Raw genomic sequence first — 24,862 nt, 5'->3', positions numbered from 1 at the left:
ACTGGATGGCCCTTGTGGTCTCTTCCAACTCTATGATTCTACGATTCTAAATGAAGTCATAAAATACACAACAATAAAACTATTAAAATACCTCAGCAAGCAAGAGAAACAACTAAAACCACAGTACAACTTAGATAGTATTTCCTACACAGAGCCTTATGGCTAGCCAGCTGCCTTTACCAAGTTAGACTATTTGTCCATCTAGCCCAGTGTTAGCTACTCTGACTGGCAGCAGCTCTCCGGGGTCTCAGGAAGCAAAGGTTTTTCCTATCACCTGCTATACAGTGGTCCTTTTAAGCAGAGGGCCATGGGACCTTCTGCAAGCCAGGCACGTGCTCTGCCACTGAACCACAGCTCCTTCCAAAGGAGACATTGAAAAATGAAAACGATTTCCCATTTTGTGCAGGAAATGTATATACATGCCAAACACACACTGCCTCCACTGAAGGCATGTTTCCCAGGCATGCATTGCACATATCTAGCTGCCGGCTCAGAGGAGCTTATATATAGTTCAGGCTGCTTACAAAGCCAAACCTGCTTAGCGTCAACAGCAGAATGGTATGACGTGCCTTCTTCAGGCGATTCTCCGAGCATGAGCATACAGGAAGACAGAAAAGTCCGAATTAGTCACGTGTGGTGGAATACCTGCAATTTCCTACCTGGACGTATTGTGCGTGTTGCAATTGCTACATCATATGTGAGCACGGAAAAACTAGAGCACAACAATGTTATTTGAAAAGCTGTGGCCAAAGGGCAGCTCACCAGATCAGAATGGAAAGCTAAAATCATTTCTATCTTACTACCAAGTTCATCTAAAATTGTTCAAATCAGTTTCAGGGACTGCTGCATGATAATGCCAACCAAGCGGCTCTGCAGGACTCAGCAGTTCATGTGACTTCTTGTTCTCTGCTTCAGTGTGAGGTTAATTCTTGGAGTTTCCCAAGCATGCCATCCATGTGCAGAAGAATTAGAAACTGGAGCCTGGTTCCGATTTGCGCTGTGCAATCAACACAGAGCTTACGATCCACTGTCACATGAAGTTCATCTTTCAGTAGTCAGATGTACCATTCAGTGCAAGTGTTGATGCTTTAACGGTAAAGGTAAAGGACCCCTGACAGTTAAGTCCAGTCGTGCACGACTCTGGGTTTGCAGCGCTCACCTCGCTTTACAGGCCGAGGGAGCCGGCGTTTGTCCGCAGAGTTTTTCTGGGTCATGTGGGTGGCATGACTAAGCCGCTTCTGGCAAAACCAGAGCAGCGCACGGAAACGCCGTTTACCTTCCCGCTGGAGCGGTACCTATTTATCTACTTGCACTTCGTGCTTTTGAACTGCTAGGTTGGCAGGAGCAGGGACTGAGCAACGGGAGCTCACCCCGTCATGGGGATTCAAACTGCTGACCTTCCGATTGGCAAGCCCTAGGCTCAGTGGTTTAGACCACAGTGCCCCCCCGCCGCGTCCCTGTTGATGCTTTAGGGCCCATTAATTTAATTCACTATGTGTTAAGTGCTCTTCCTTAAGCAGTTGAGAGGAGGACTCCACCCATTTCCATGGGTCCATTTCCCACGATTCCTGACTTGTTGTTATGTACAAACCAGGGAGCGTTCTTTAAAGCTGTCTTGTTTTGAGACTGACCAGTTAGTTTTAAACCAGGCATCCCCAAACTTCGGCCCTCCAGATGTTTTGGACTACAATTCCCATCATCCCTGACCACTGGTCTTGTTAGCTAGGGATCATGGGAGTTGTAGGCCAAAACATCTGGAGGGCCGCAGTTTGGGGATGCCTGTTTTAAACTATATTCTTTGGTTCATATGCAAGGACAAACCAAGAATTCTAGGAAATGAAATAAGCGCCAGTCACATGGGAAAAGAGAGGGGGAGCTTATGAGCCCAATGCTTTGGAGTGCAAACTATTTCAAAGCAACATGTGACTATCCTTTGCACTGCACTACATGGTCACAAGCACCCATTTTCTCTGGCCATTCTGTCTCCAAGCACATCCTTCCCACAGGATTTCTCCTCTTGACCATTCACTCTTCCAACCCTGGCATAGGCCTCTTCCTTCCCTTGGGCTGCTACCTATTTGACTTCCTGTCTCCACTTTTCCTGGATATTTACTTTGTTTCCGATTCTTTCCTGTGCCCCTTTACCTTCCTCATCAGAGCAGTTAATCAGATGAAGGAGCTAGTGTAGCTTAGACAATGGCACCCTGAGTGCCTTCTGAACCCACCGCTCAGCCCAAGATTCCCTCCAGGCTAACCTTGCTACAAAGCCTATTAGCGCATGACAACACCGTTTTTTAAAAGAACAATTTCTAGCATTGTTTGTAACAGCATTACATCCTGATCTTACACATTTGAGCTAGTGTGTCTAATGGCAACGGCAGCAGCCAACAGAGCGCCACGCTTAATTTAATGGTGCATGTAGCAAGTTCTAGTATCACATCTAGGAGTTATTCTAGTGTAACTTCAAACAGATACCAATTTCTTCCACTTAGGAGAGGCATTTGCAGAAAACTGCTCATATGAAAATAGTTAGCATGCAAGAATCCCCAGAATATACACTTACTCAGTATGAAAGTCCTACTTTAGCAGAACACAGAAGTCTTTCCTTTTATTCAGAGAAATGGCACTTTCATAGAATTACTCTAAATTTAGGAAACCCGGTGTAGTCATTGGCGATGCATTGGCACTGCATATACAAACTTAGGAACAAGAAATGTTATGCCAAAACTTCTTCAGGCCTACTGTAGACCAGTCTTGAAAAGGGAGAATAAGACACAGGAAACTCAACTGTAGCCACCAGCAAACTCAGAAGCTTTCATGCTCACAAAACTGAGAAATGTCAAGAACCAGCATGAATAAGAATCATGCACCAGCAGGGGCTAGAACAAATTATGTCCCTTGAGATTCGAATGCTTTTATCTGGTCCTTATTTCCCCCAGAAACTAAGCTATTACCATTACTACCTCAGCATTCAGAAATAAGTTAGCTGGTTGGAAGTGAAACCTTTTCCCCTTGAACTGAACTCCTGTACTATCAGTAGGTTTAAGATAAATTTGAGTCAGCATACGGCTAATCAAAAGCATGCTTATTCAGAAAATATATGACACTGCAATTTATCTATTGTTCCAAAACCATTTTACCTGGTGCTAGAAGTTAAAATGACTGTGACTCTCAAGTTTATTAATAACCCATCAGCTTCCCAGATTTAACAGGAAGGAACATAGGATATTCATGTAAGAGGGTTGGTAGCTCAAAGCAAAAAAGAAAAGCCAAAAGGAGATAGCACCAGCAAATAGCTACAGGAGGTATAGGAAAACAAAGCATACATTCCACAAGCATTGCAAAAATAAAATAAAAATAAAAATAAGTAACTGAAAGCTCCATAATAAATCAGTGGCATGTGGCATTAAAGAGCAGGAAAAAGAAGCAGATTTGCTTGATCAAAATATGCACAGGTATTCAAATAAATAAAATCAGCAGGAAGGCCTGGAATTTAATCATGCAAAGAGGAGAAAGTTTGCAGGGTCATGAGCCAATCAGATTCTTACCAGGGCTTCATTATCTTCTGCAATTTCTGATATCGTCTGCAAAAATTTAAAAACTTTCAGATAAGGAGAAACATTGTTAAGACATTTTCCTGCTAATCCGCATTTGAGTTTTACAAGGCCATTTGAACACCACCAGAGGAACTATAGTTGGAGATAATTCAACTGAAGCAGACTTGAAATGGCAATAACACGCTTTAATGCTCTTCGGAAGAAAATAATGCAAAGCAACCCAATATACCTTTTAATTCAACAACAAAATCTCACAGAGAAGGGGAGGGTGGCAGAGGGAGAGAGATTGCTTATTATTCTAAGGAACGCTTAAGAACGTTGCCTGTATATCAGGACCTCACCAACACAGGAGGCAGCAGTATGACATGCCCTATTGGCCAAAGGCCGGAAGTTTCTGGGGGCATACAATCCTTTTTATCTGTCTCTCAAACTTGAAGAAGAAGCAAGCTGAAGGGTCATGCGGGCCCAGACATCAGCCGTAAGAAACAAAATAGCTGCTGGAGTCATGGACCTCTGAGCTCCACCCTCCAGCCAGGTACCAGACCTGGGAGTTTGCTGGCTCAAGTAGCAGTTGTCTCCATCACAACCGCCAAGGAGTCTGTTATCAGCTTCCAATGGACAATTTGGTGTTTTGGAGAAGCACCAATGGAATATTTAGGGACGGTGCCCCTAGAAATCAATCAATGAATCATCAAAAAAACAATAACTGATACCAACGCTCCTGGGGGCATAGGAAAAGGGTAAAGGGACCCCTGACCATTAGGTCCAGTCGTGACCGACTCTGGGGTTGCGCGCTCATCTCGCATTATTGGCCGAGGGAGCCAGCGTACAGCTTCCAGGTCATATGGCCAGCATGACAAAGCCACTTCTGGCGAACCAGAGCAGCACACGGAAATGCCGTTTACCTTCCCGCTGTAGGGGTACCTATTTATCTACTTGCACTTTGATGTGCTTTCGAACTGCTAGGTGGGCAGGAGCAGGGACCGAACAATGGGAGCTCACCCTGTCGCGGAGATTCGAATTGTCGACCTTCTGATTGGCAAGCCCTAGGCTCAGTGGTTTAACCCATAGCACCACCCATGTCCCGAGAGCATAGGATGGCCAAAATGAAGGCTATTTGGGGCAATTCTTGCGATAACCATCCTGGCAGCTAGCAACAATTACACAGTTATTGCTAGCTGCCAGGATGGTGATCACAAGGAAATATTTAAAGGGATTTATGGTATAGTCGAATCTGGGCCATAGCTATTGCTGAAAAATTAATTCAAAAACTGAGGTATACTACTAGATGAAAAGCAAAAAAAGACTGGTTTTCATCTACTATGAAATAAGCTACTGTTTGTAATTCTTAGTAACTTTTAAGGGAGAGTTATCATAAGACCTTGAAGACTGTATCATGATATTTACAAATAAAACAAATCTTAAAAAAAATATGTTCCCACCACACCAATAACAGTAATCTTTTCACAATAATATGAATGAAATGACCCAAATTTATACTTTTGTGTGTGAATTTGTTTAATTTAAACTGTTCTGTTTTCCTTTACTTCTTTATTCTTGTATGCTAGTAAAGTGTATACTGTTCAGATAAATAAAAACATTTTTTTAATTGTAGAAAGTTCTGTTTTGCCCCCTCTCTCTTTTTAGGATATAAAGCTCTTACTATATTGTTTTTCCTAATTTTATATTATCTGTAATTATTATATTTTTAGCTCTATATTCATTTTTATTGTTTGTAAAGCAATTATGTCTCGTCGTGCCTATTTTCATGTGTATATGAGCTTAAAGCTGAAATAAATTATGATTGACTGATTGATTTTTAGGATATAAAAGGACAAATGTTTGTGTGAGCAGCCTTAGGGAAAAGGTGGGGTGTAATCCTACAACTGGCCACTCCCCCCCCCAAAAAACCCCACAGAATCATAACCATAATATGATGGACTTGGCTACACAGGCCAATTTATAACATTTAGAATGTGTTATGAAATGTGACACCAGGTGGTGCTGTGGAGCAGAATCCACAGTCAATGGCAGACTGCCTTGGGAGTTCTTTATAGCTTTTCTTTATAATGTTATATATATATACTGGTATATCTGTGTACATACAGCCCTCAAGTCCCCCACAAACACATGCTCTATGAGCATTTAAAACTCTACAATTCACCACTGTCCAGTTAGCACACTATGGGTCCAGCTCAGGGCCGGATTTAGGTTTGATGATGCCCTAAGCTACTGAAGGTAATGGGTCCTTTACATATCCAGCTGTCCTTTGTCAACAACAAATTGCCGCTGTTTTTTGTGTTGAATACTGTATATGCTATATGGTAATTTGCAACCAGTCCATGCAGAATGTAGGCACCCTATATATAGAAATGAGCAAATTAGTGATATTTTTGGAAACAGGCTAGCAGGCAGGGCCCATTACTTACATCAGGCATCCTCAAACTTCAGCCCTCCAGATGTTTTGGACTACAATTCCCATCACCCCTGACCACTGGTCCTGTTAGCTAGGGATCATGGGAGTTGTAGGCCAAAACATCTGGAGGGCCGAAGTTTGGGGATGCCTGACTTACATCATGGGATGTAACTGTTGTTGTATGTAGGTTTTATTTTATTTGTTTTTATCTTATATTTTGGAAATGTACATTGTTTTCTTTTCTTTAATTTTTTTGCGCACCCCCCCCCCCCAAGAGAGTGGCTCCCTAAGCTATAGCTTGTTTAGCTTATACACAAATCTGGTACTTCGCCAGCTTCTGCTACTCCTAAGAACTCTGCCTGTGGCAGCAAAGAATTGCTTTCCGTGGCCACCTGACTTCTTGTGCTTCACAATGTTTGCACCAAATCCCACGGCATTGTCTGACCTAATTCAAAAATATCAAGAAGCTCCATTGCTAACCACTACAAATCACTATAAATGTGACAATGTACAAGTGTGTTTAAAAAGGTGAATGTTTCACTTGCACGGAAAGCACTAGCCTGGTAACCACAGGAACAGGAAACACTACTAAAACCTTATTCAGGCTAGGAACTTTTGTGAGCTTATTTACAGAACTTGAGCACTAGTTATGAAAGTTAGTCATACCAACCACTGAAATAAGCAGGCTGCACAGAACAGACACACAATTTGTATAAGCATTGCGTGTACAACTGTTTTGCTCAATTCAAGCCATATATTAATACAGTAGGGAGTTTTTAAATGCCCATCCCCTCAAGATGGAATCTATGGACATAATCCTCTTATTAACACCTTCAGGATAGGCCCTATGGCAACTAATGGGAGTTGTGCGATATACTGGTTGTGAAGGACAGGTTTGGGGCCAGCTATACCCTGAATCAGAGCACCTGAGGTGTAAATTTCAAACAGAACATAAAGTGTTGAGTCAAAAGCATCACATATGTGAACAGGAGTTTGGTGGCTCTTTTCATCATCTGCAAATAATAATAATAATAATCCTTGGCATTTGAGGCATAACCTTTTGCAGGTAATGGTGCCCCTTTCAAAATACTTATATGTGGCAGAAATTACAAGATTGTGCAATGAAACCAATTTAACCCTTGGTTGCTCTTCAAATTTTCGCTCTAGCTAAAATACAGGTATCCAAATCTGTGATTTTAATACATTTCTCCTGTTACATCAAGTCGGAAGGGGAAGGAATTGGTGCTCTAATTTGATGGTTCCCCCTGGAACTTCCTAAACATAACATATAGGGAAACAAAGGGAATTCAAATGATCTTGCTTGTCAGCGAAGCTGCTGTGAGGTTAACCAGGCTGGGCATGACTCGATTCTGCATGATGTTATTTCTGAAGGCTGAAGTCACAATATTTGCCTTTTGGGGGTTATATGAACAATAATGCGCTGAACAATGATGGTCTAAAATTAGTGGGCCAGAAGGATCCCAATAACTCATAGTGGTCTGTGAGAAAATGGAATGCCTTTTAAAGGACTCTGTGTAACTCAAAGAGTCCAAATGAGCCACATACTTTTGTTCATATTAATTTTAACAGAAGAAGAAAATCTGAAACAGGGTGGCAATATAATGTTATAGAATAACAGTGAAAGGATACTTGCTTAGACATTTGCCTACCACAATATGCTCACTGTTTGTCCTCGAAGGGACTCGGAATTACACTGCTGGCTCTCTACCAGAAGGACAGCAGCTCCTTTTGGAATTCCTCAAGCCACAAAAGGCTTCATACTTGCTGAATGTGCTCCCCTTGCTATCTGCCAGGAGCCACTTCCAGCTGAGACAAATTTTGCCAGCTCTGACGAGACCAACTCCTTTGTGGCTTATTTGGCAAAGCCTCTGGTCATAGATCAAGAAGGCCCCTTTGCTTTCAAGTTCAGTTAGGATGTCTTAGGGGGAACAGAGAATGATTGTCTGTGGCTCAGGGCTCGGCTGGACCTGTTTTTGTAAGGAAGAACCTAAATCTGCCCCCAAGGAAACCCCCAGCTAAATCTGCGGAAGCAGAGAACACCGTGACAATGTGCAGGGGCTGCAAGATTGCCATTTCCCCAAACTTGGGATATTCTGGCAAGTTTTGAATTGGAAGAGGGCCGCAGGGGGTCAAGGCAGTGGCAGACAGGGGAGAGGGGGATGCAGAAACTAGGGCCTGCATGAAAGGAAAGAGTACGCTAGGCGAAATTAATTTGTTCCACGGGTCTATTCTTATAGCGAAGAAATTCGTCTAGCGAATCCCATAGGAATGCATTGAAATTTTTTTGAAATTTTTTTTTTTGCCCATAGGAACGCATTAATTGAATTTCAATGCATTCCTATGGGAAACCGCTATTCGCTAGACGAATTTTCCGTAAAACGCATTCGTCTAGCGAGGCAAGCTCCGCTCGAAAAATCCTTTCGTTAAGCGGAAATTTCGTTAAGCAGGGCATTTGTTAAGTGAGGCACCACTGTACCACATAAAACACAATAATGATGGCTCCATATACAGTACACACACAGACACAGAGAGAGAGAGAGAGAGAGAGAGAGAGACAGACAGACAGACAGACAGACAGACAGACAGACAGACTCCTGTTATTTAGCCTTACAACCACTGCAGCAATGTCCTTAGCAGAATTAAAACAAGCTGCGGGACAAGGAATTATTTATCTGAAACGCTCTTGGTGCAAGTCATTTCATTCAAGTTCATGAACAATTTCCTTCAAACACATGAAGAAGAGGCACATGCATCTCCAAACTGAAGGTGCAGCACACTTCTCCCTTGTCTGCTACCAAGGGTATTGTGACCTACATAAGTGGGGAGGGGAATTCTCGTAACAGCAGGAAGAAGGTAGTTCTGTAACTCCACACATGGAAGAGTTGCTGGGAACCTGTAGCCCCCCCCCCTAACCACCAAATGTTGGACCACAGCTCCCATCACCCCTGACCACTGGCCATACTGGCTGGGGCTGATGAGTGCTGGGGTCCAATAACATCTGGGGGACCGCCGTTTCCCATCCCTAAAGGCAGGAAGCTGCAAATCAGCTAGTCTCTGCGAACCTTTCCAGATCTGTGTTGGCCCTCCTAGGAGGGAGTCTGCTCCCTTTCCATGGGATTCCAACACAAGTGGGATGGGTCTCACATGCACATTTATTACAGCAGCTACAGTAAATGGCTGTTCGGTAACACATGCTTTGTGTGTGTTAAGACATGTGCATGCACAAACACACACAAACACACACCCCCATGAATTACTGCTACTGACGCGGGTCTTGCCATTTGCACTGGGCACATGGAAACCACAGTGAGACTTTCACATAAAGGAGATAGCAAGTGCATATAATGACTCTGGAAGAGAAACTCTCCTTCCTTTCTCTTACAACAAGCGACTGAAGCTGACAATGCTCAGTTGAAATCAATGTCAAAAATGCATTTTTAAACCTGTCTTTTCAACAGTGACGAAGCACACATTCAGATTTCGTTAAGACACTCTGGAATGCTACGCTATTTATATAGCCACAACTTTTTAAATTTGACGCAATACTAAATGTGGTCTTTCATTCTCGCAAGGTGGGTATCCCTCCCACAATCGGGCTCATTGAAAAGACTGAGGTTTAACAATGTGTACATCTATCCACAAAGGAGTCGACACATTTCCTCTCTAAGTGATTTGGTGCTCTGACCTTCCTTGCTTCAAATCAGACTCTTCCAGGGGCAGGTAATTCTGCTGCATCTCTAAATCAGACTGACTAAGATACTGAACTGCTCCAAAGAAAGTGGAATTATCTGCTTTAAGTAGAGGTTCCTCACTGAACCGCTGCCTAGCTCACAGCTCTGTGTTTGCCTTTTTCAGTCAGGATCCACATGTGTAAATCATGCAAGCAAGCACAAGGGCTGGATCTTACCGGAAGGCACATCATCCCTAGTCCTACATCTTGTAAAAGCAAAACTTTTGGGTGCAAGACTGCATTGTGACTCCAACTGTTATTCGGGCAAGAAGCATGGTTTAGCTACTGGAAGTTTGTGGAAACACAGAATTGTACCTGCATATTCCCTACCACCCCACCACCCTCCGCTACCCAACCATACATTTTTACTATAAAGCTTGCAGGATTTCCAAGGGTTTTCTAGCATTCCCCAAATTGTCTATACTTTTAAAACACCATGTAGTAACTATTTAAGAACGGGCATCAGGCGATGAATAGGTCTCCGAACTTCTTGTGGCAGGTAACACATACAAACATTCCTCCTTCAGAGAACTACTTCTCTCTAACTCGCCTCTCATGAAACACGCACTCCTTTCCAAGGAACAAGAGCAGAAATGGTGGCTTCTAACATGACTTGCTTTGAAATGAACAGCGAATAGAATTTTAATCCAAGCAAAGGGATTAAACCAAGCAACAAGTAAGAAAGTGTGCGTGTGTTAAAATACTCACTCGGTGCCACTTTCCACCATCTGCGTCAGGAGCGAAATGCCGTCGAGATTGATAAATTCTTGGGCAAACGTTATATCACGTGAATAACTAGCGAGGTCTTTCAGTGCTTCCAACTTGGCATCCATGCTAGAAGACTGGATCCTCTCGTGGAGCTGAAGAGAGGTTTGGGCCTCACCAAAGACAGAACATTGAATAAATGGAGGGGGGGGAGAGAGGGGGGAAACAGACCTTAATTTCAAGTGTTACTAATAAATGAAGAATCCCGAAGAAAAAACATTAGTTAAGTTTGAATATCATCATATTTTCACCTTCACTTCCTTTTCCTTTCCACCCTCCTTACTTTTTTCAACTCTCTCTTGCAGACAGATCGCTCCCATTTTTCCATGCTTCATCCTCTTTCCTATTTGGTGGTCGGTTGAGGAAGATTCATGTTCTCAATCGCTACACTGAACCTGAAGAGGGCATGGTGCCAAGAGTGATATACATTGCGTGAAGGTACAGTGGTACCTCTACTTACGAATTTAATGCGTTCCAAACGCACATTTGTAAGTAGAAAAAAATTGTAAGTCGAATCCCATAGGAATGCATTGGGAGAAAAAATTCATAGTAGAAGCAACCCTATCTAAAAATTCGTAAGTAGAAAAAATCCTATCTAAACCGCATCCAAGATGGCGGACGGAGCTCCGTTCGTAAGTAGAAACATTTGTAAGTAGAGTTATTCGTAAGTAGAGGTACCACTGTACTATGGGAAATTGGGGGGCTCTGCATCCTTTATCTTTTTCACATGGGGCAGCTAAGGAATGGGAAAGGGAGAGGTTTGAGTACAGCGAGAAGGGAGAAATGCTTAAAGGAAAAAGAAGGGGCTAATTTAAACAACAGCAGAGTAATGTAAGAGCAGAGAAACACTGGTGGTTTTTCTTTTAAAAATAGTTTTAACAAAGGAGAAATAAGTTGAATCCTGAGCAACTTGTGAGAGAAGCTGCAAAGGAAACTGGTTTTATTCAGCAGGCTCCAGCTCAAGAAAAGACTCAGGATCCTGGTCTCTCAGTGGGAGAGGGAGACCAGATTCTGGTCAAGGACAATCAGGCAAAGATAAAAGATTTAAACAAGACTGGGCTTTGGGGGGCAAGAAGAAGAAAGATGGAAAAAGAAATTGGGGACAGAGATGGGAACAACTGAAGGAGAGGGGGAGAGTGTGGGTTGTTTTAGAGTGGGTAAGAGATAGTGTGGGGTGAATGATACACAGATTTATTAATAAGGGATGGATTAAATGGTTTGAAAATGGATTGTCACAAGGAGCTGGTCAGGGTTTACAGGGGATTGCCAATCAGGGGAGGGAGGGGGGTAAACAATAAAAAAAATTATGTGTAAGAGATAAAGATTGAGGTTATTAGATGTAAAAAATGGGAATATTTTTAGGGAATTTACAGGCTAAGGGGTTTCTATAGGTAGAATAATTTCTTAAGGGAATTTTATAGGATATAAAAATTAGTTGATTACGTGATGATTAAGATAGTAATAATAGAGGAATTTGCTAAATGGAGAAGATTGCTGAAGTTGGGACTAAAATGGACTCGGGAAGGGAGGGACGGGGAAGTCGATGATGGAAGAAGAATGCTTAGATAAGATTGAAATTATCTTTTTTTCCCTTTTTTCTTTTGTCTCTTGTTTCTTGTGTTGCTTTTTTTAAGCAATGTTTTTTTTATTTGTGTGCTCTATGTAAGATAAAAAAATGTGTTATGAGGCTATGATGGATGTTTTAAGTTGGAAAATATGCAATAAAAATTATTTATATAAAAAAATAAGAGATAGGTACACACTAAAGCTAACACCAAAAAGATAACACAACGTAGCCTTTCCAAACTGCCTTCTCACTGTATTCAAACCTTATTAAAAATTGCCTCTCTCCCCCACTCAGTGTCAGTCCCTACTTACTCTACTAAAGTCATTACCATTGTTTAAAATAATCACTTTCCCCCGCAGTGTATCCAGATTCTTGCTTTATTCAAATCTCTGCTGTTGTTTAAAATGACCACTTCCCCCCTCTAAGGATCTGTCCATCCCTGCTTCTCTCAAACTTCTGCCCTTGTTTTAAACTTTCCCCTCTTGGTTTCACTCCCTTCTAACTCCCTTGTCTGCAGCCTCAATCACTTTTCCTTCCCTACCCTGCCCTGACTTCATGCAAATAAAGGTTGAGGCACTGCATATCCTCCGATGAGGACCCTGTGGTGACCTTCTTACATTTTATTATATAGGGTACAAAGGTACAGGCAGGAGAGTTGGGGATGTTATGACAAACTGAGGCCAGAAAGTCCATCAATGCAAGGGATAGGTGTGGCGCATGACTGTGCCGAGTTCAGCGTAAACAAGGTCCACGGAAAAGGATGAACAATTCAATCAGAGTGGGTGTGATCGCTATGAACTGGCAAAGCAAAATTAATAATGCGCACGAACACTTGACAATGGAAAATTATTTTCTAGCTGAGCTCTTCCTCCCAACCCAGACTGAGCAGAAGTCAGATAGTGTCGGATCTGTAAATGAATTCCAGCTCAGCAACTTCGCAGTGGCATCTCTTTTTAAGCCTTTTTGTTATAAACTAGTGAGCTGCCTAAGACCATGCAGTGGAGAACGAGAGAGAGGGAAGCTATAATAATAATAATAATAATAATAATAATAATAATAATAATAATAATAATAATTTATTTATACCCCACCCATCTGGCTGGGTTTCCCTAGCCACTCTGGGCGGCTTTCAACAGAAATATTAAAATACACTAATTTCTTAAAGATTAAAAGCTTCCCTAAACAATCTGGTAACAATCTATTTCCTATTTCTCCAAGAACAAAGTTATGCTTTAGAAAAAAAACATTGTATGTGGGCACAGAAGCCCTTTTCAAAGCAGTTATTATTAACATTAATTTAAATGCCACTACGTATTAAAAACAACAGCCCTGTTTTCCTACATGGTCACTCCTTGATAAAAATACTTTTTCTTTTGCCTCATTAACTACCTTAAAGCTAATACTGTGGAATGAATGCCTTGGCTTCTAACTAAGCTTCCACTGCGGGGATGTTCATGGGGAAAGTAGCTTTTGCCAATTCTTCATCCCCCCCAAACCTTTGTGCCCCCTGGGACTGTCAAGGGGACTGCAGGGGGAAGGAAGCTATCTGCAATAACTGGCTCTCCCTCCCACCCGCCAGAAGGAGCCTGCACTGGATCTCGGATCCAGCCATCACCTACCTTACAATGCAGTTGTAAGGGATGTGTGCAAAGCACTTTGAGCACTTAGTAAAAAGCACCAAATGAATAGCAACTATGCTTCCAACTTAAACTTTCGTATCATGCTACTATGATTCCCAGAATATTCCTTGATTTGGAAATGCTTCAGGATGCTGAAGTTCCTACCATCACTATCTTATACGCCAACTGTGAATTATTTGGAAGGAAGATATCAGACTCTTCATCCGTTATTTCATGCTTCAGTCCCCTACACATTAGAATACTATAATGAGCTCCATGTGCCTGGGCTGCCCTTGAGAAGAGTTCGGAGGCTCCAACTTTCTAACGCAGCTGCAAGACTTCTGGCCAGAGTTCCATCGATCGGATCAAATTTGAAAGATCTTGTACCAGCTGCACTGGTTGCCAAATCGTTTCTGGTACCAACTCAAGGTGCTGCTTTTGATCTTTAAAGCCATAAAGATACCTGGGGCCAAAATACCTTAAGAATCCCCTTCCCCCAAATAAGCCTTCCTGGAGCACTTTCACTCATCATCATGTCCAGTCCTGCTTTGGCTCCCCACACCATCAAAAATATGGCATGTAGCTACGAAACATGGCTTTTCATTTGTGGCAACCTCTGATCTAGGACACCTTCAAAGGAAAGTCCACCTGCCTCCTTCACTGCTGGGCTTTATATGGTGAGCAGAGAGGGCATTATTTCAGCCACTTTTTGTAGACTATGGTCTTTAAACTGTTTTATGCTGAAACTGCCTCTCTTTTTTAATCGTAGCATTTTAAGATGGTTGCACTGTGCTTTTATTACTGTGTCTTGTTTTAATTTATTTACTGCATGCCACCTTGAGTACTTTTATAGAAACATGGGATGCAAATGGGGGGGGAAACGAACAAACACTGTTTTGAAATTTGAAACACTCCGCAGACATCTGCAGGCAGTGGGATCTCATACACCCCTAACTTTAGTGTAGCAAGCCTCAATAAAGACAGAGCAGATTTATCGTGATCACAGATTAAACAAATAGTTTCTTTTCACAAAAATGCTGTCAGTTGTCTCACATGGCAACTAGCCGAGGTGACAGTGCCTGCTATCACGACTGATGGATGGGGGAAAAGGCTTTACTCAGCGTGGCGCCTTCACTTGTTGCCATAGTGCTTTATATGTACTCATATGGAATACGGTGGTTCTTCCCCAATTCTCCCTCCCTCCCTCTCTCATTGTGTTATTAGAAATGACACCTACAGGACATGTGCTATGAGCAGTTTCCAAAGAACTCTCTGCAATTTCTGGTCCATAAATGCCAGGACTGCAGGGAGTACTAGCTCATTAGGCCGTGATAATTCTGGTTACCAAGAAGTCAACCCTACTTTTTTTTTTTAACCCTACAAGAAAATTGTCATCTTATGGAAGCACTTTTTGTTATGAGATAAGTGCAAAGGGGTGCTGATGTTTGGAATGAATTATACTATCCTGATTAGACAGGGGGGGAGGAAATGGGCACAACATCCCTTCTCAAAAGGCCTCTATGATGCCTTAAATGTATCTCTGGCTTGGCCGGATTTTGCTGTCCTTTCTGCTGCAACACTTTTAAGAGAGCAAGGCAAGACGGACAAGTTTGTTAGCTTAAAGAAGACAGTGAGCGAGCTTTCAGGGCCAAAGCAGCATGAATCTTAGCATAGAAATCTTTAGTCGATTAAAGGATACAGCTCTGCTTGTGCATTACTCTCACACAGGGCACCCAGTTTCAAGATGGAGCAGGGCGATGCTTCTCAGGCCACCCACCCCGGTGCCACATCATGGTGCGAACGCAGCCTCCTGTTGTACACAGTTGTCTGCAAAAGAACAGCTACCCACAAGCAGATGCTCCTGTTTAGGAGCACCAAACAACTGGGTGTCCCAGTTTAGGTGCAGTTTATTCATGCATACTGGTTCCCTTCAAGACAACTGTGTGAAGACTGGAATAGGAGCAGCGACATAGCGTTGGGGGGCAGAGCGAGCCGAGGGACCCCATTCCAGTTTGAAACTGTGAACGTTGCTCGCGTAAATTATTACTCTGTGTTGCATTTGCCAAGTTGTTTTAAACCTTAAGCAATGTCGTAAATTAAAATGCACACAGATAAAATCAATTAAAAGCCAAATTAAAAAGGAAGTATGGGGACCCAGGTGGCGCTGTGGGTTAAACCACAGAGCCTAGGGCTTGCTGATCAGAAGGTCGGCGGTTCGAATCCCTGCAACGGGGTGAGCTCCCGTTGCTCGGTCCCAGCTCCTGCCCACCTAGCAGTTCGAAAGCACATCAAAGTGCAAGTAGATAAATAGGGACCGCTCCGGCGGGGAAGGTAAACAGCGTTTCCGTGCGCTGCTCTGGTTCGCCAGAAGCAGCTTTGTCATGCTGGCCACATGACCCGGAAGCTGTCTGCAGACAAACGCTGGCTCTCTCGGCCTATAGAGCGAGATGAGCGCCGCAACCCCAGAGTCGGACACGACTGGACCTGATGGTCAGGGGCCTCTTTACCTTTACCTTTAAAAAGGAAGTGTATCAGATCACTCACAAAAAAGTTCAAGAAACAAAAGAAGTGAACTGAGGTAGAATTCATATGGAATTGTGTGGTGTATTGATTTGCTAGTTAGGAAGTTTGGACTTTTAATTCATTTAATGTTTGTTTGTTTGTTTGTTTGTTTGTTTACACCCCACCTTCTCCTCTGACGGGACTCAAGGTGGCTTACAGATAAAATAAGAACAACTAAAAGTAGAGAAAAACAAACTATCAAAAAATCCTAAATACTGATAAAATTAAAACTATATACATATATAAAATCTATTAAAACCATGCCAATAATTACAATAAAAACAACATGGCCCTATCCCTTTCATTAAAAGCAGCCAGCTTCCCAAAAACCTGTTGGAATAAGGTGGTCTTCTCCTGCCAGTGGAAGGACAAAGGAAGGAGTTCCAAAATCTGGGAGATGCCACCAACTAAATAATAATAATAATAATAATAATAATAATAATAATTTATTTGTACCCCACCCATCTGGCTGGGTTTCCCCAGCCACTCTGGGCGGCTTCCAACAAAAATTTAAAATACATTAAAATATCACCCATTAAAAACTAAGGCTTTTTATGTGCTTTGTTGTAGTGTTTCTCTAGTTCCCAAATGTGCCTGTGGGCCTCCAAAATATTGGTGACTCTTGCCCTAATATATCATTTAAACAAAAACTGACCAAAAAATGGGGAGGGTTAATATATCCATTTAAAAGGGAAAACGGTACTGCTCTAACAGCGTGCCTCCAATATGGTCTTGTGACAGAAGCTAATGAAATACAACAGTGTTATCTCCTGTCATGTTATGCAGATAAATTAGTCACATCCTTGCTATATATATGGGCTGCTGCCGCATGGCTGATCTCCTGTAGCCAAAAAGGCAAGCAACAATGAACAGCCTAATTCATCACACTTTACACTTAACGAACCAATGAAAAGTAATGTTTCATGCTGTCATTTTGTCCAAAACAACTCCATTTCACTCGCTGAGAAGCTTACACTTTCTTAAAGCGCTGGATTACTGGAAACAAGTAAGTACATTATGTGTTGAAATGTACTTAAGTTTTTTGGCCTTTCTGCTCAGGCATTAGCAAAATTGGTTAGGGCTTATATAATAAACCTCTGCAATTGGGTTTTGCATGCCCAAAGCACTGAACAAATATAGTCACTGAAACCTCAGTGGTAAATGTTTCCAAATAATTAGGAATTAACTGAAGGACAGAGTAACAGATTTGTCCAAGGTCATAAAGTAGGTTAAAATAGTATTTTTAGTGGGTCAACATCTGCCGCAGCTTTTATTTCTAAACTTCCTTTTCGTACAATTAGAGCCAAATACCAAATGGTTGGGTCGTTAGCATGAAATATGTTGGCAATTCACCAAACAAGTGGATTTGACATCTTTTAGCAGGCTGAGTTATCCTGCAACTTGAAAGAACCAGCTAATTTGCACCGGTACTTGTATGTAAGACAAGGAAGGACGTGAGGGATTCTTTCTGTGAGTTAAATGTGATGATTGAACATCATGTCATCTATCAAACGTCTCTTTTAAAAGAGAGGTTTGATAGCACTCTGTCACTGCCCTCAATTGCATGCACATCTTGTCTGCCATGGGGCAAGTTTTGAAAAAAAAAAATGTAGCTTTTTACTGTAGGTTTTTCAATCAAGTTCAGCCAGGAAAAAGCCAGCTGTAATGAGCAGCCAGTGGCTAGGACCTGTGACCCATCAACAAATCCTCTACGCCCCTCGTAGTTTTGGAACAGTTTTAAAACTGCGAATTTCTTTTTTTAAAAAGAGAGAGAGAGAGAAAGAGAAAGAGAGAAAAGAAAAGTCAGACAGCCTGGATGATACATGTCAGGAGGAGCAAAATGATACCTGGCATTTAGAAACAATTCACATATATTGGATGGGCATGTTGCAATGTTTGTGATGCTTCATTTCTCAACACCCTTTGTAGGATGAGAGTGGGGGAAATCCAAATATTGTGGGGTTTCTGTAATACCATATTCACCACGCAACTGAAGAACCCACTGAAATGGCTTCTTTAAAAAAAATGCTACATTGATTTTTTTTTCTCCACTGATTTTTTTTTTTACAACAGAAATCTTTTTGCTGTAAGCCATGGCCTTCAGCTTAATCATTTTAATGTTGTAAAATAAATTGATTTGGGGTGAGCAATGTTGCTGAGGTAGAAGAGATACGAGGTTTTGGAGCGTAGCTTTCTACTTTTCCATGCAAGGTCAACTCTGTGGAAGAGGCAAAGAAACCCCTAAAGCAGGGGTAGGCAACCTAAGGCCCGTGGGGCAGATGCAGCCCATTCGCCTTCTCAATCCGGCCCGCGGACGGTCCGGGAATCAGGATGTTTTTACATGAGTAGAATGTGTCATTTTATTTAGAATACATCTCTGGGTTATTTGTGGGGCCTGCCTGGTGTTTTTACATGAGTGGAACGTGTGCTTTTATTTAAAATGCATCTCTGGGTTATTTGTGGGGCATAGGAATTCATTCATTTCCCCCAAAAAAATATAGTCCGGGGCCCCCACATGGTTTGAGGGGTGGTGGACCGGCCCACAGCTGAAAAAGTTTGCTGACCCCTGCCCTAAACTAAGGACAATGCAGGTTCTCTATCATAGAGAGCACGATTTGCGGTGGGGGCTAGCAAACCACTCCTGAGTCAAAGGCATGGGCGTAGGCAGGGGGCAGGAGGGGGCAATTGCCCCCTCCTAGAAGCAGGGCCTTCGGCAGGGGCGAGGGGGTGCCAGGATCAGCCCGAAATCGGGCTGCTCCGATCCCCTCCTCCCCCTCCGCGATCGCTGGGGCAGGAGGAGAGAAAGTTGGCAAGGGAGAAGGGAACTTTCCTTGCCCCGCTGTGGCCCCTCCCCCGCCCCTTGGCCCGCCCCTTGCCCCCCTGATTTTCATCCTGGCTACGCCCCTGGTCAAAGGTGGGGGCATGAGTGGCCACCGCCCGATTGGACCTGGGCTGTTGTTGGGCAAAATAGCATGTTGCAAGTGGTAAGTCCAACCCCTGGGGTATAAATGGCTAAATGCTTGGTTTCTCTTCTCTTTCTCTTTGGCTGCGTTTCTGATCCCCACCCTCCCTCCGCTGTTTTTAGGCCTCTGTGTTGACATTGCTGTGCCTCTCCAGGGGTCGCCTGTATTCAGGGGCCTGGCAGGAATTTTTTTCCATTTGGCTGATTGGCTGGTGCCATCTGGTTTTTTGCCTACTGCATAGCAAATAGTCACAACTTGTGAGGTTGGCGGTTAGGCATTGGTTATTTTGGTTGTATTAAAGGGTCTTATTGATTAAGTTGGCCCCAAGTTTATGCCTGCGTGGTTGGGGAAATCCCGGTCAGGAATACAGGGGCTCTATGCTGTGTCCGTAACCCCAAGGTAGGGGGCCAGGACGGCGTATTGAGGCCCCTGGGAGCCTGAAGGGAGAGGGGAGAGTTCATTGCACCCGGGTCCCCGCCTCTCCCTGTAGGATTTCCCCATGTTGACAAGGCAAGTTATTATTACCATTTCTGTCCTTACATGACAGTTGAGAACCAATGCCTACGCAACCACTCACATGTTTTGTATTAAATAAAGTTGTGGCCAAATTCATGCCAAAAACCATTAAACTTAAATCCTGTCTATGTGGTGAGTTATTTGGGGGGTGGTTTGGGGACCTCCACACGCAAAGGCTCCACATGGAGCTCTCCACAAGAAGTTTGTGATTACAGGCAGTGACAATTTTAGGCTCGTCCAATTGACACACGATCACCGACACACCGACCCAGTTGAGAGCAGAACAGGGGTGAGGCATAACAGGGTGCACACGTGCAAGAGTCGGAAACGGAAGCCCCGTGCAAACAAAGGCAGGTGCCTGTACAGGGGTATAGGGCTGGAATGTACAAATATGAAATAGCCTTTTTTTTTTTTAAACCCTACAAATTTATAGGGGGGGGGAATGGAGGAAGATAGCTTTTGAGGTATTAAAGAGGAATGAATCAGAGGAAGAACAGAAAGAGTAAAGAAAATGAGAAAATTCAGCCAGTAGTTGCTGTAACCTAGGAAACTGAGTTTGCCTGCAGGTTTCTGAAAGGAGGGGGACCCTAGTATAATAAATAATTACATGAAATTTGCAAATAGAGCAAATGAACCAAATGAACAAGTTGCATGTGTAATGGTGCAGACTCGCAAAACTGCAATTCTGCCAACCGTTTAAAAAGCAAGTGGTAATTTTGTAATGATGTTGTCTTCAGACGTATTAGAATGAAGGCAGGGGAAAGCTCAACAGTATTATGTCAGTCAATCCCGTTTATGGACATATTTTGAGGCGGCAATCTAACACGCACGCAGCTAGAAGCAAGACCCACTGAACTAAATAGGACTTGGTTCTGATTGATGTATAGGACTGCAATGGGAATCTTATGCTGGTGTGATATTTCAATGAACAAGGGAATATGGTGGCTATGCTATGAACCTAACTGCCGTGCTGAGATGAGCACATAAATGAAAGAGAATGAAGAGGAGTGTCATTGTGGCCTAAGCATTGCTTCCAAGAGAGCTGACTGAGAATCAGAAACTCTCCACATTGCCTCCACATTAAAAAAAAACCACCACTTTCTACATATAAAATATAATAATAATAATAATAATAATAATAATAATAATAATAATAATAATAATAATATATTGTGAGATACTTTTTTTAAAAATATGTGATTTCCCTCTTCTGAATTAATGGTATAGGATCACTGATAAGGGCCCCTTTCTATGAATAAAACATAAAATCAAATCAAAGGAAACATATAGTATTGGGGAAAACAAGAAAATCAAAGGAATGCGAATGTATCAGTAACTTACTGGTGATGTAGTTAATCGAAGTATTGCTCCATTTTTAATTTCATTACGGTTCTGGAAAAGAAAATTCCAAATGTCAGACATCCATAATTGAGGCTCTTCGACGTGTATAAATCATGAAAGAAAAAACTGAATTTACAGCAATCGTCAGGTGCTTCCTACTGTACATGAGAATTTATGTGTACAGTGCTGTTGTGTGAAGTTACCAAAGTTGGATCCAAAGTAAGCTGGTTGCACTTGGCTCCTACTGAAATCAATGAGTAATCAATTACCGGTATTTCGATGGATTAATTTCAACTAATTTAGTTTGTATCTAAATCAGTAGCTAGAAGAAATTATACTCTCAATAAAAGACTTGCTTTACCTAAGTGTACTGTATTGGGATGCCTTCCCTATGACTCTACATTTAGGGCGGAACCCCTTGATTAATGGGAGCACTTAAAGTCAAGGCCATTCCAAAAAGGTTGTATCCAAGCTACACTGGAGGTTCAAGACTCCATGGGCATGACTAACTCATACATAAAGTCTCTCCCTGTGAATCTTGTTTAGTCAACTCTGCCACAGTGGTTTCCCAACAATTGTTTGGGTTTCTAATCTGCACATGCATCAAATGGACCAGAAGATGGGGAGGAACATGGATATCTGCCAAGAGGCAATTTAAGTCCACCATCTTATAAAGAAGAAAACGGATTGATTTTCGGGGCTTAGGAAACCTTTCTCTGTTAACGTACTTGCTTTTCTTCTAGCAGGTTAAACAACAACATTTATACAACAAAAGAAACCTTCTCCTCTTAGTTACTGCCAGATTATCCAACACAAGGAAGGAAAAATAGCACAACATCAGGAATCAAACTAGCCAAAAGATTTTATACGTTGTACAAAATCCCCTGTTCTCTGTCTTGTTCGTATGTGTGCATTTTCAGTAGAAGAACACGGATTTTTACAATGCCATTAATCTGTGCTCAAGACAGACAGGGACTGTATATTTGTGCTGCAAGGACAATTTTTATTCTGCTTATAAGCTGTACCATTCTGCCATGAACTTGGTCTGAGGCTTTTTCTTTCTTTCCCCTTGCCATTTGTGGGGTTGTAAACATTTTTAAGCCTCGGGAGCTGCATTCCCTTCTATGCAATTTTCCAGGGTCCGGATGCCAGAGGAAAGGCCAGAGGAAAAGTGTGCAGTGAACGGCAATATTATCTTTCTAAGGTAAAGGGACCCCTGACTATTAGGTCCAGTTGTGACCAACTCTGGGGTTGCGGAGCTCATCTCACGTTATTGGCCGAGGGAGCCAGCGTACAGCTTCCAGGTCATGTGGTCAGCATGACAAAGCCGCTTCTGGCGAACGAGAGCAGCGCACGGAAACACCGTTTACCTTCCCGCCGGAGCGGTACCTATTTATCTACTTGCACTTTGACGTGCTTTTGAATTGCTAGGTTGGCAGGAGCTGGGACTGAGCAACAGGAGCTCACCCCGTTGCGGGGATTCGAACCGCCGACCTTCTGATCGGCAAGCCCTACGCTCTGTGGTTTAACCCACAGCGCCACCCGCGTCCCTTCATTATCTTTCTACAGTTGCCTATTTTCCACAAACACTCATACACTCCTCTCAATCCTCCCTCCAGGTAAGCAAGAGTTCCAGCCAGGCAAAAACTCTCAAGGGCCAGGTAAGAGAGGTTTGGAGGGCCACATGCTCACATCCAGCCTCCTGAGCCTGAAGTTTCTCACCCCTGCAGCAAATGAGTAGTCAGTAGTTGAGTTAGATCAGGCATCCCCAAACTTCGGCCCTCCAGATGTTTTGGACTACAATTCCCATCATCCCTGACCACTGGTCCTGTTAGCTAGGGATCATGAGAGTTGTAGGCCAAAACATCTGGAGGGCCGCAGTTTGGGGATGCCTGAGTTAGATGAACTAATGGTTGAACTCAGTATACAACAGCTTCCAATGAGGAGCAGGGCCACTGGTTGATGCTTTATATTCAAAAGCAGTTTGACTCCAGATTACAAGGCTACAACCTTTCCTCTGCAGATGTAATTGCGCATAAAGGCTGCAATTTGTGGCATGGAATTGTTGTTTGCTGCTAGTGGACCTTTTCAGTGCCCATGGGTGTTATTTTACCCCAAAGCAAAACTGGAGCTGCTCTCTGCGTATATGAGCCACATGCAGAAAATGGCAGTGCAGAAAGCTTACCAGAGCAAAGAGGGAAACTTAAGAAAGAACTTTCCCCTCCATGTGCTGGGAAGATAGAGACTACTGTGAGTGCCCTAAGTGTATATACGGTACTGTTTATACCCTGATGGATTCTGGTTTGCACTGATTCTGCTTGGAAACTAGCACCAAGGGTGTTTCATTCGTTCATTCTCTACCCGTAAGTGTACAAATAGAATTTACCAAAGACATCAGTGCTCACCCCCTTAAAAGAAAAAAGGCATGTTCTGATATTCCTCTGCTTCCTGAAAAGGAAGCAAAACAAGAGGAACTTAATTTCTACCCAGTAACATGAGTTCATGTATTGCATCTCCCAGTTTTGTGGCCGCTGCCAGCTACCAAGGAGCAGTCTGAAGTCCTCATTTTCTGTAAAAGCCAAAATAAATTGCACTATGAAATGTGACACCAAATTGATGCCATATAATCAAGGAGCTTGTGGGTCAGTTGAAACCCATCATTAAACATCTGCAGCACTGCAATGTTATTCCTCCAGTGCTCTGCTTTCCATAACTGCAATGTGCAATCTGAAAACCACTGGAACGAGCCACAGAGATCTGACACCACAGCTTTACATTCCCTCAGACACAAAGCACGAATGCCAATATATATACTTGAAAATATGTGGACATTGAAGAGCCTTTCCTTCTTAAAACAGCCAAGAATGTTATTTCACACCGAGAGCAGGAGGGAAAACATTGACTGGTTTTCTCTTTTTTTTTGAGAATCTCATACAAGGTAATTCCATCAAAATGCAGGCCCTTTTGAGACATGGGGACAACTCTCTCCTCTGACTCAGCCAAATTTAGTCACAAAAATTTGTAGTTAGCAGTCATCTGGTACTAGTACCAATCACAATTATTTTATACTTCACTACAGAGCATTCAAAATATGTTGCATCTGTTATCTCACTATGTTGCATAGTTGCCAAGTCTCCCGTATTCCCCGGGAAACCCCCGTTTTTCTAGCTGTTCTCAGCTGAAAAAAACAGATTTTTTTTTGTTTTTTCCTGGTTTATTCTGGCACAGCGGCCATTTTGGAACTGGGCGGAGCATGCTCAGAAGCGACTTTTGATGCAGCTCTGCCCAGTTCCAAAATGGCTGCAGCGCTACTTCCAGTCTTCTACTTCCGATCCGGTCCCTTATTCCTCCCACAGCAACTTGGTAGGTATGATTATGTTGTACAGTATCTCACATTATTTTGCATCCTTGCATCAACCCTGCAAAACAGATCTGTAATATTAAATGCAATATTGCAGATGGGAGCCTGTGGCTGGGAGATAATTGCTTGCCTACGGTCACCAAACAGGCTTAAGGTAGCTGTGAAATCTGAATTGTGATTTCCTGATTCATGGCCCTATGCTACACTACTTGTTATTTTATTAGTTAAAAGAATTGTAAACCACTCTTTATCAACTGGGTATCCAGGCAGTGTATACTAGCAATTGCCCTGGTCACCTAAACAGGCAGACCTGGAAATGTAGCTGCATTTTGTCTACATTACGAGAAGCAAAGAGCTTTACATGAAACACCCAAGACAATTGCTAGAATTCAGATCTTCCACAGGAGGGAGATATTAGCATGTTTGAGGAAACCCCAAAGTTTG

General features: G+C 42.7%; 1 protein-coding gene across 4 annotated transcripts in view; it reads right to left on the bottom strand.

Moving 5' to 3' along the window:
* The window catches only part of ELMO1 (engulfment and cell motility 1), a 305,776-nt gene that overhangs the window by 187,473 nt on the left and 93,441 nt on the right, over positions 1-24,862 (bottom strand). For all 4 annotated transcript variants that reach the window (XM_088653940.1, XM_035129257.3, XM_035129258.3 and 1 more), the window contains 3 exons: positions 21,058-21,108; positions 10,433-10,602; positions 3,549-3,584 (listed from right to left, as the gene is read on the bottom strand). In XM_088653940.1, the coding sequence (XP_088510066.1) occupies positions 3,549-3,584; positions 10,433-10,602; positions 21,058-21,108 (257 nt within the window). The remainder of the gene's footprint in view (positions 1-3,548; positions 3,585-10,432; positions 10,603-21,057; positions 21,109-24,862) is intronic.

The sequence above is a fragment of the Zootoca vivipara genome, chromosome 11 (genome assembly GCF_965207765.1).
Source record: "Zootoca vivipara chromosome 11, rZooViv2.hap1.1, whole genome shotgun sequence".
NCBI classification, from domain to species: Eukaryota; Metazoa; Chordata; class Lepidosauria; order Squamata; family Lacertidae; genus Zootoca; species Zootoca vivipara.
Note: the sequence above shows the minus strand (reverse complement) of the source record. Positions and strands in the feature narration are given on the sequence as shown.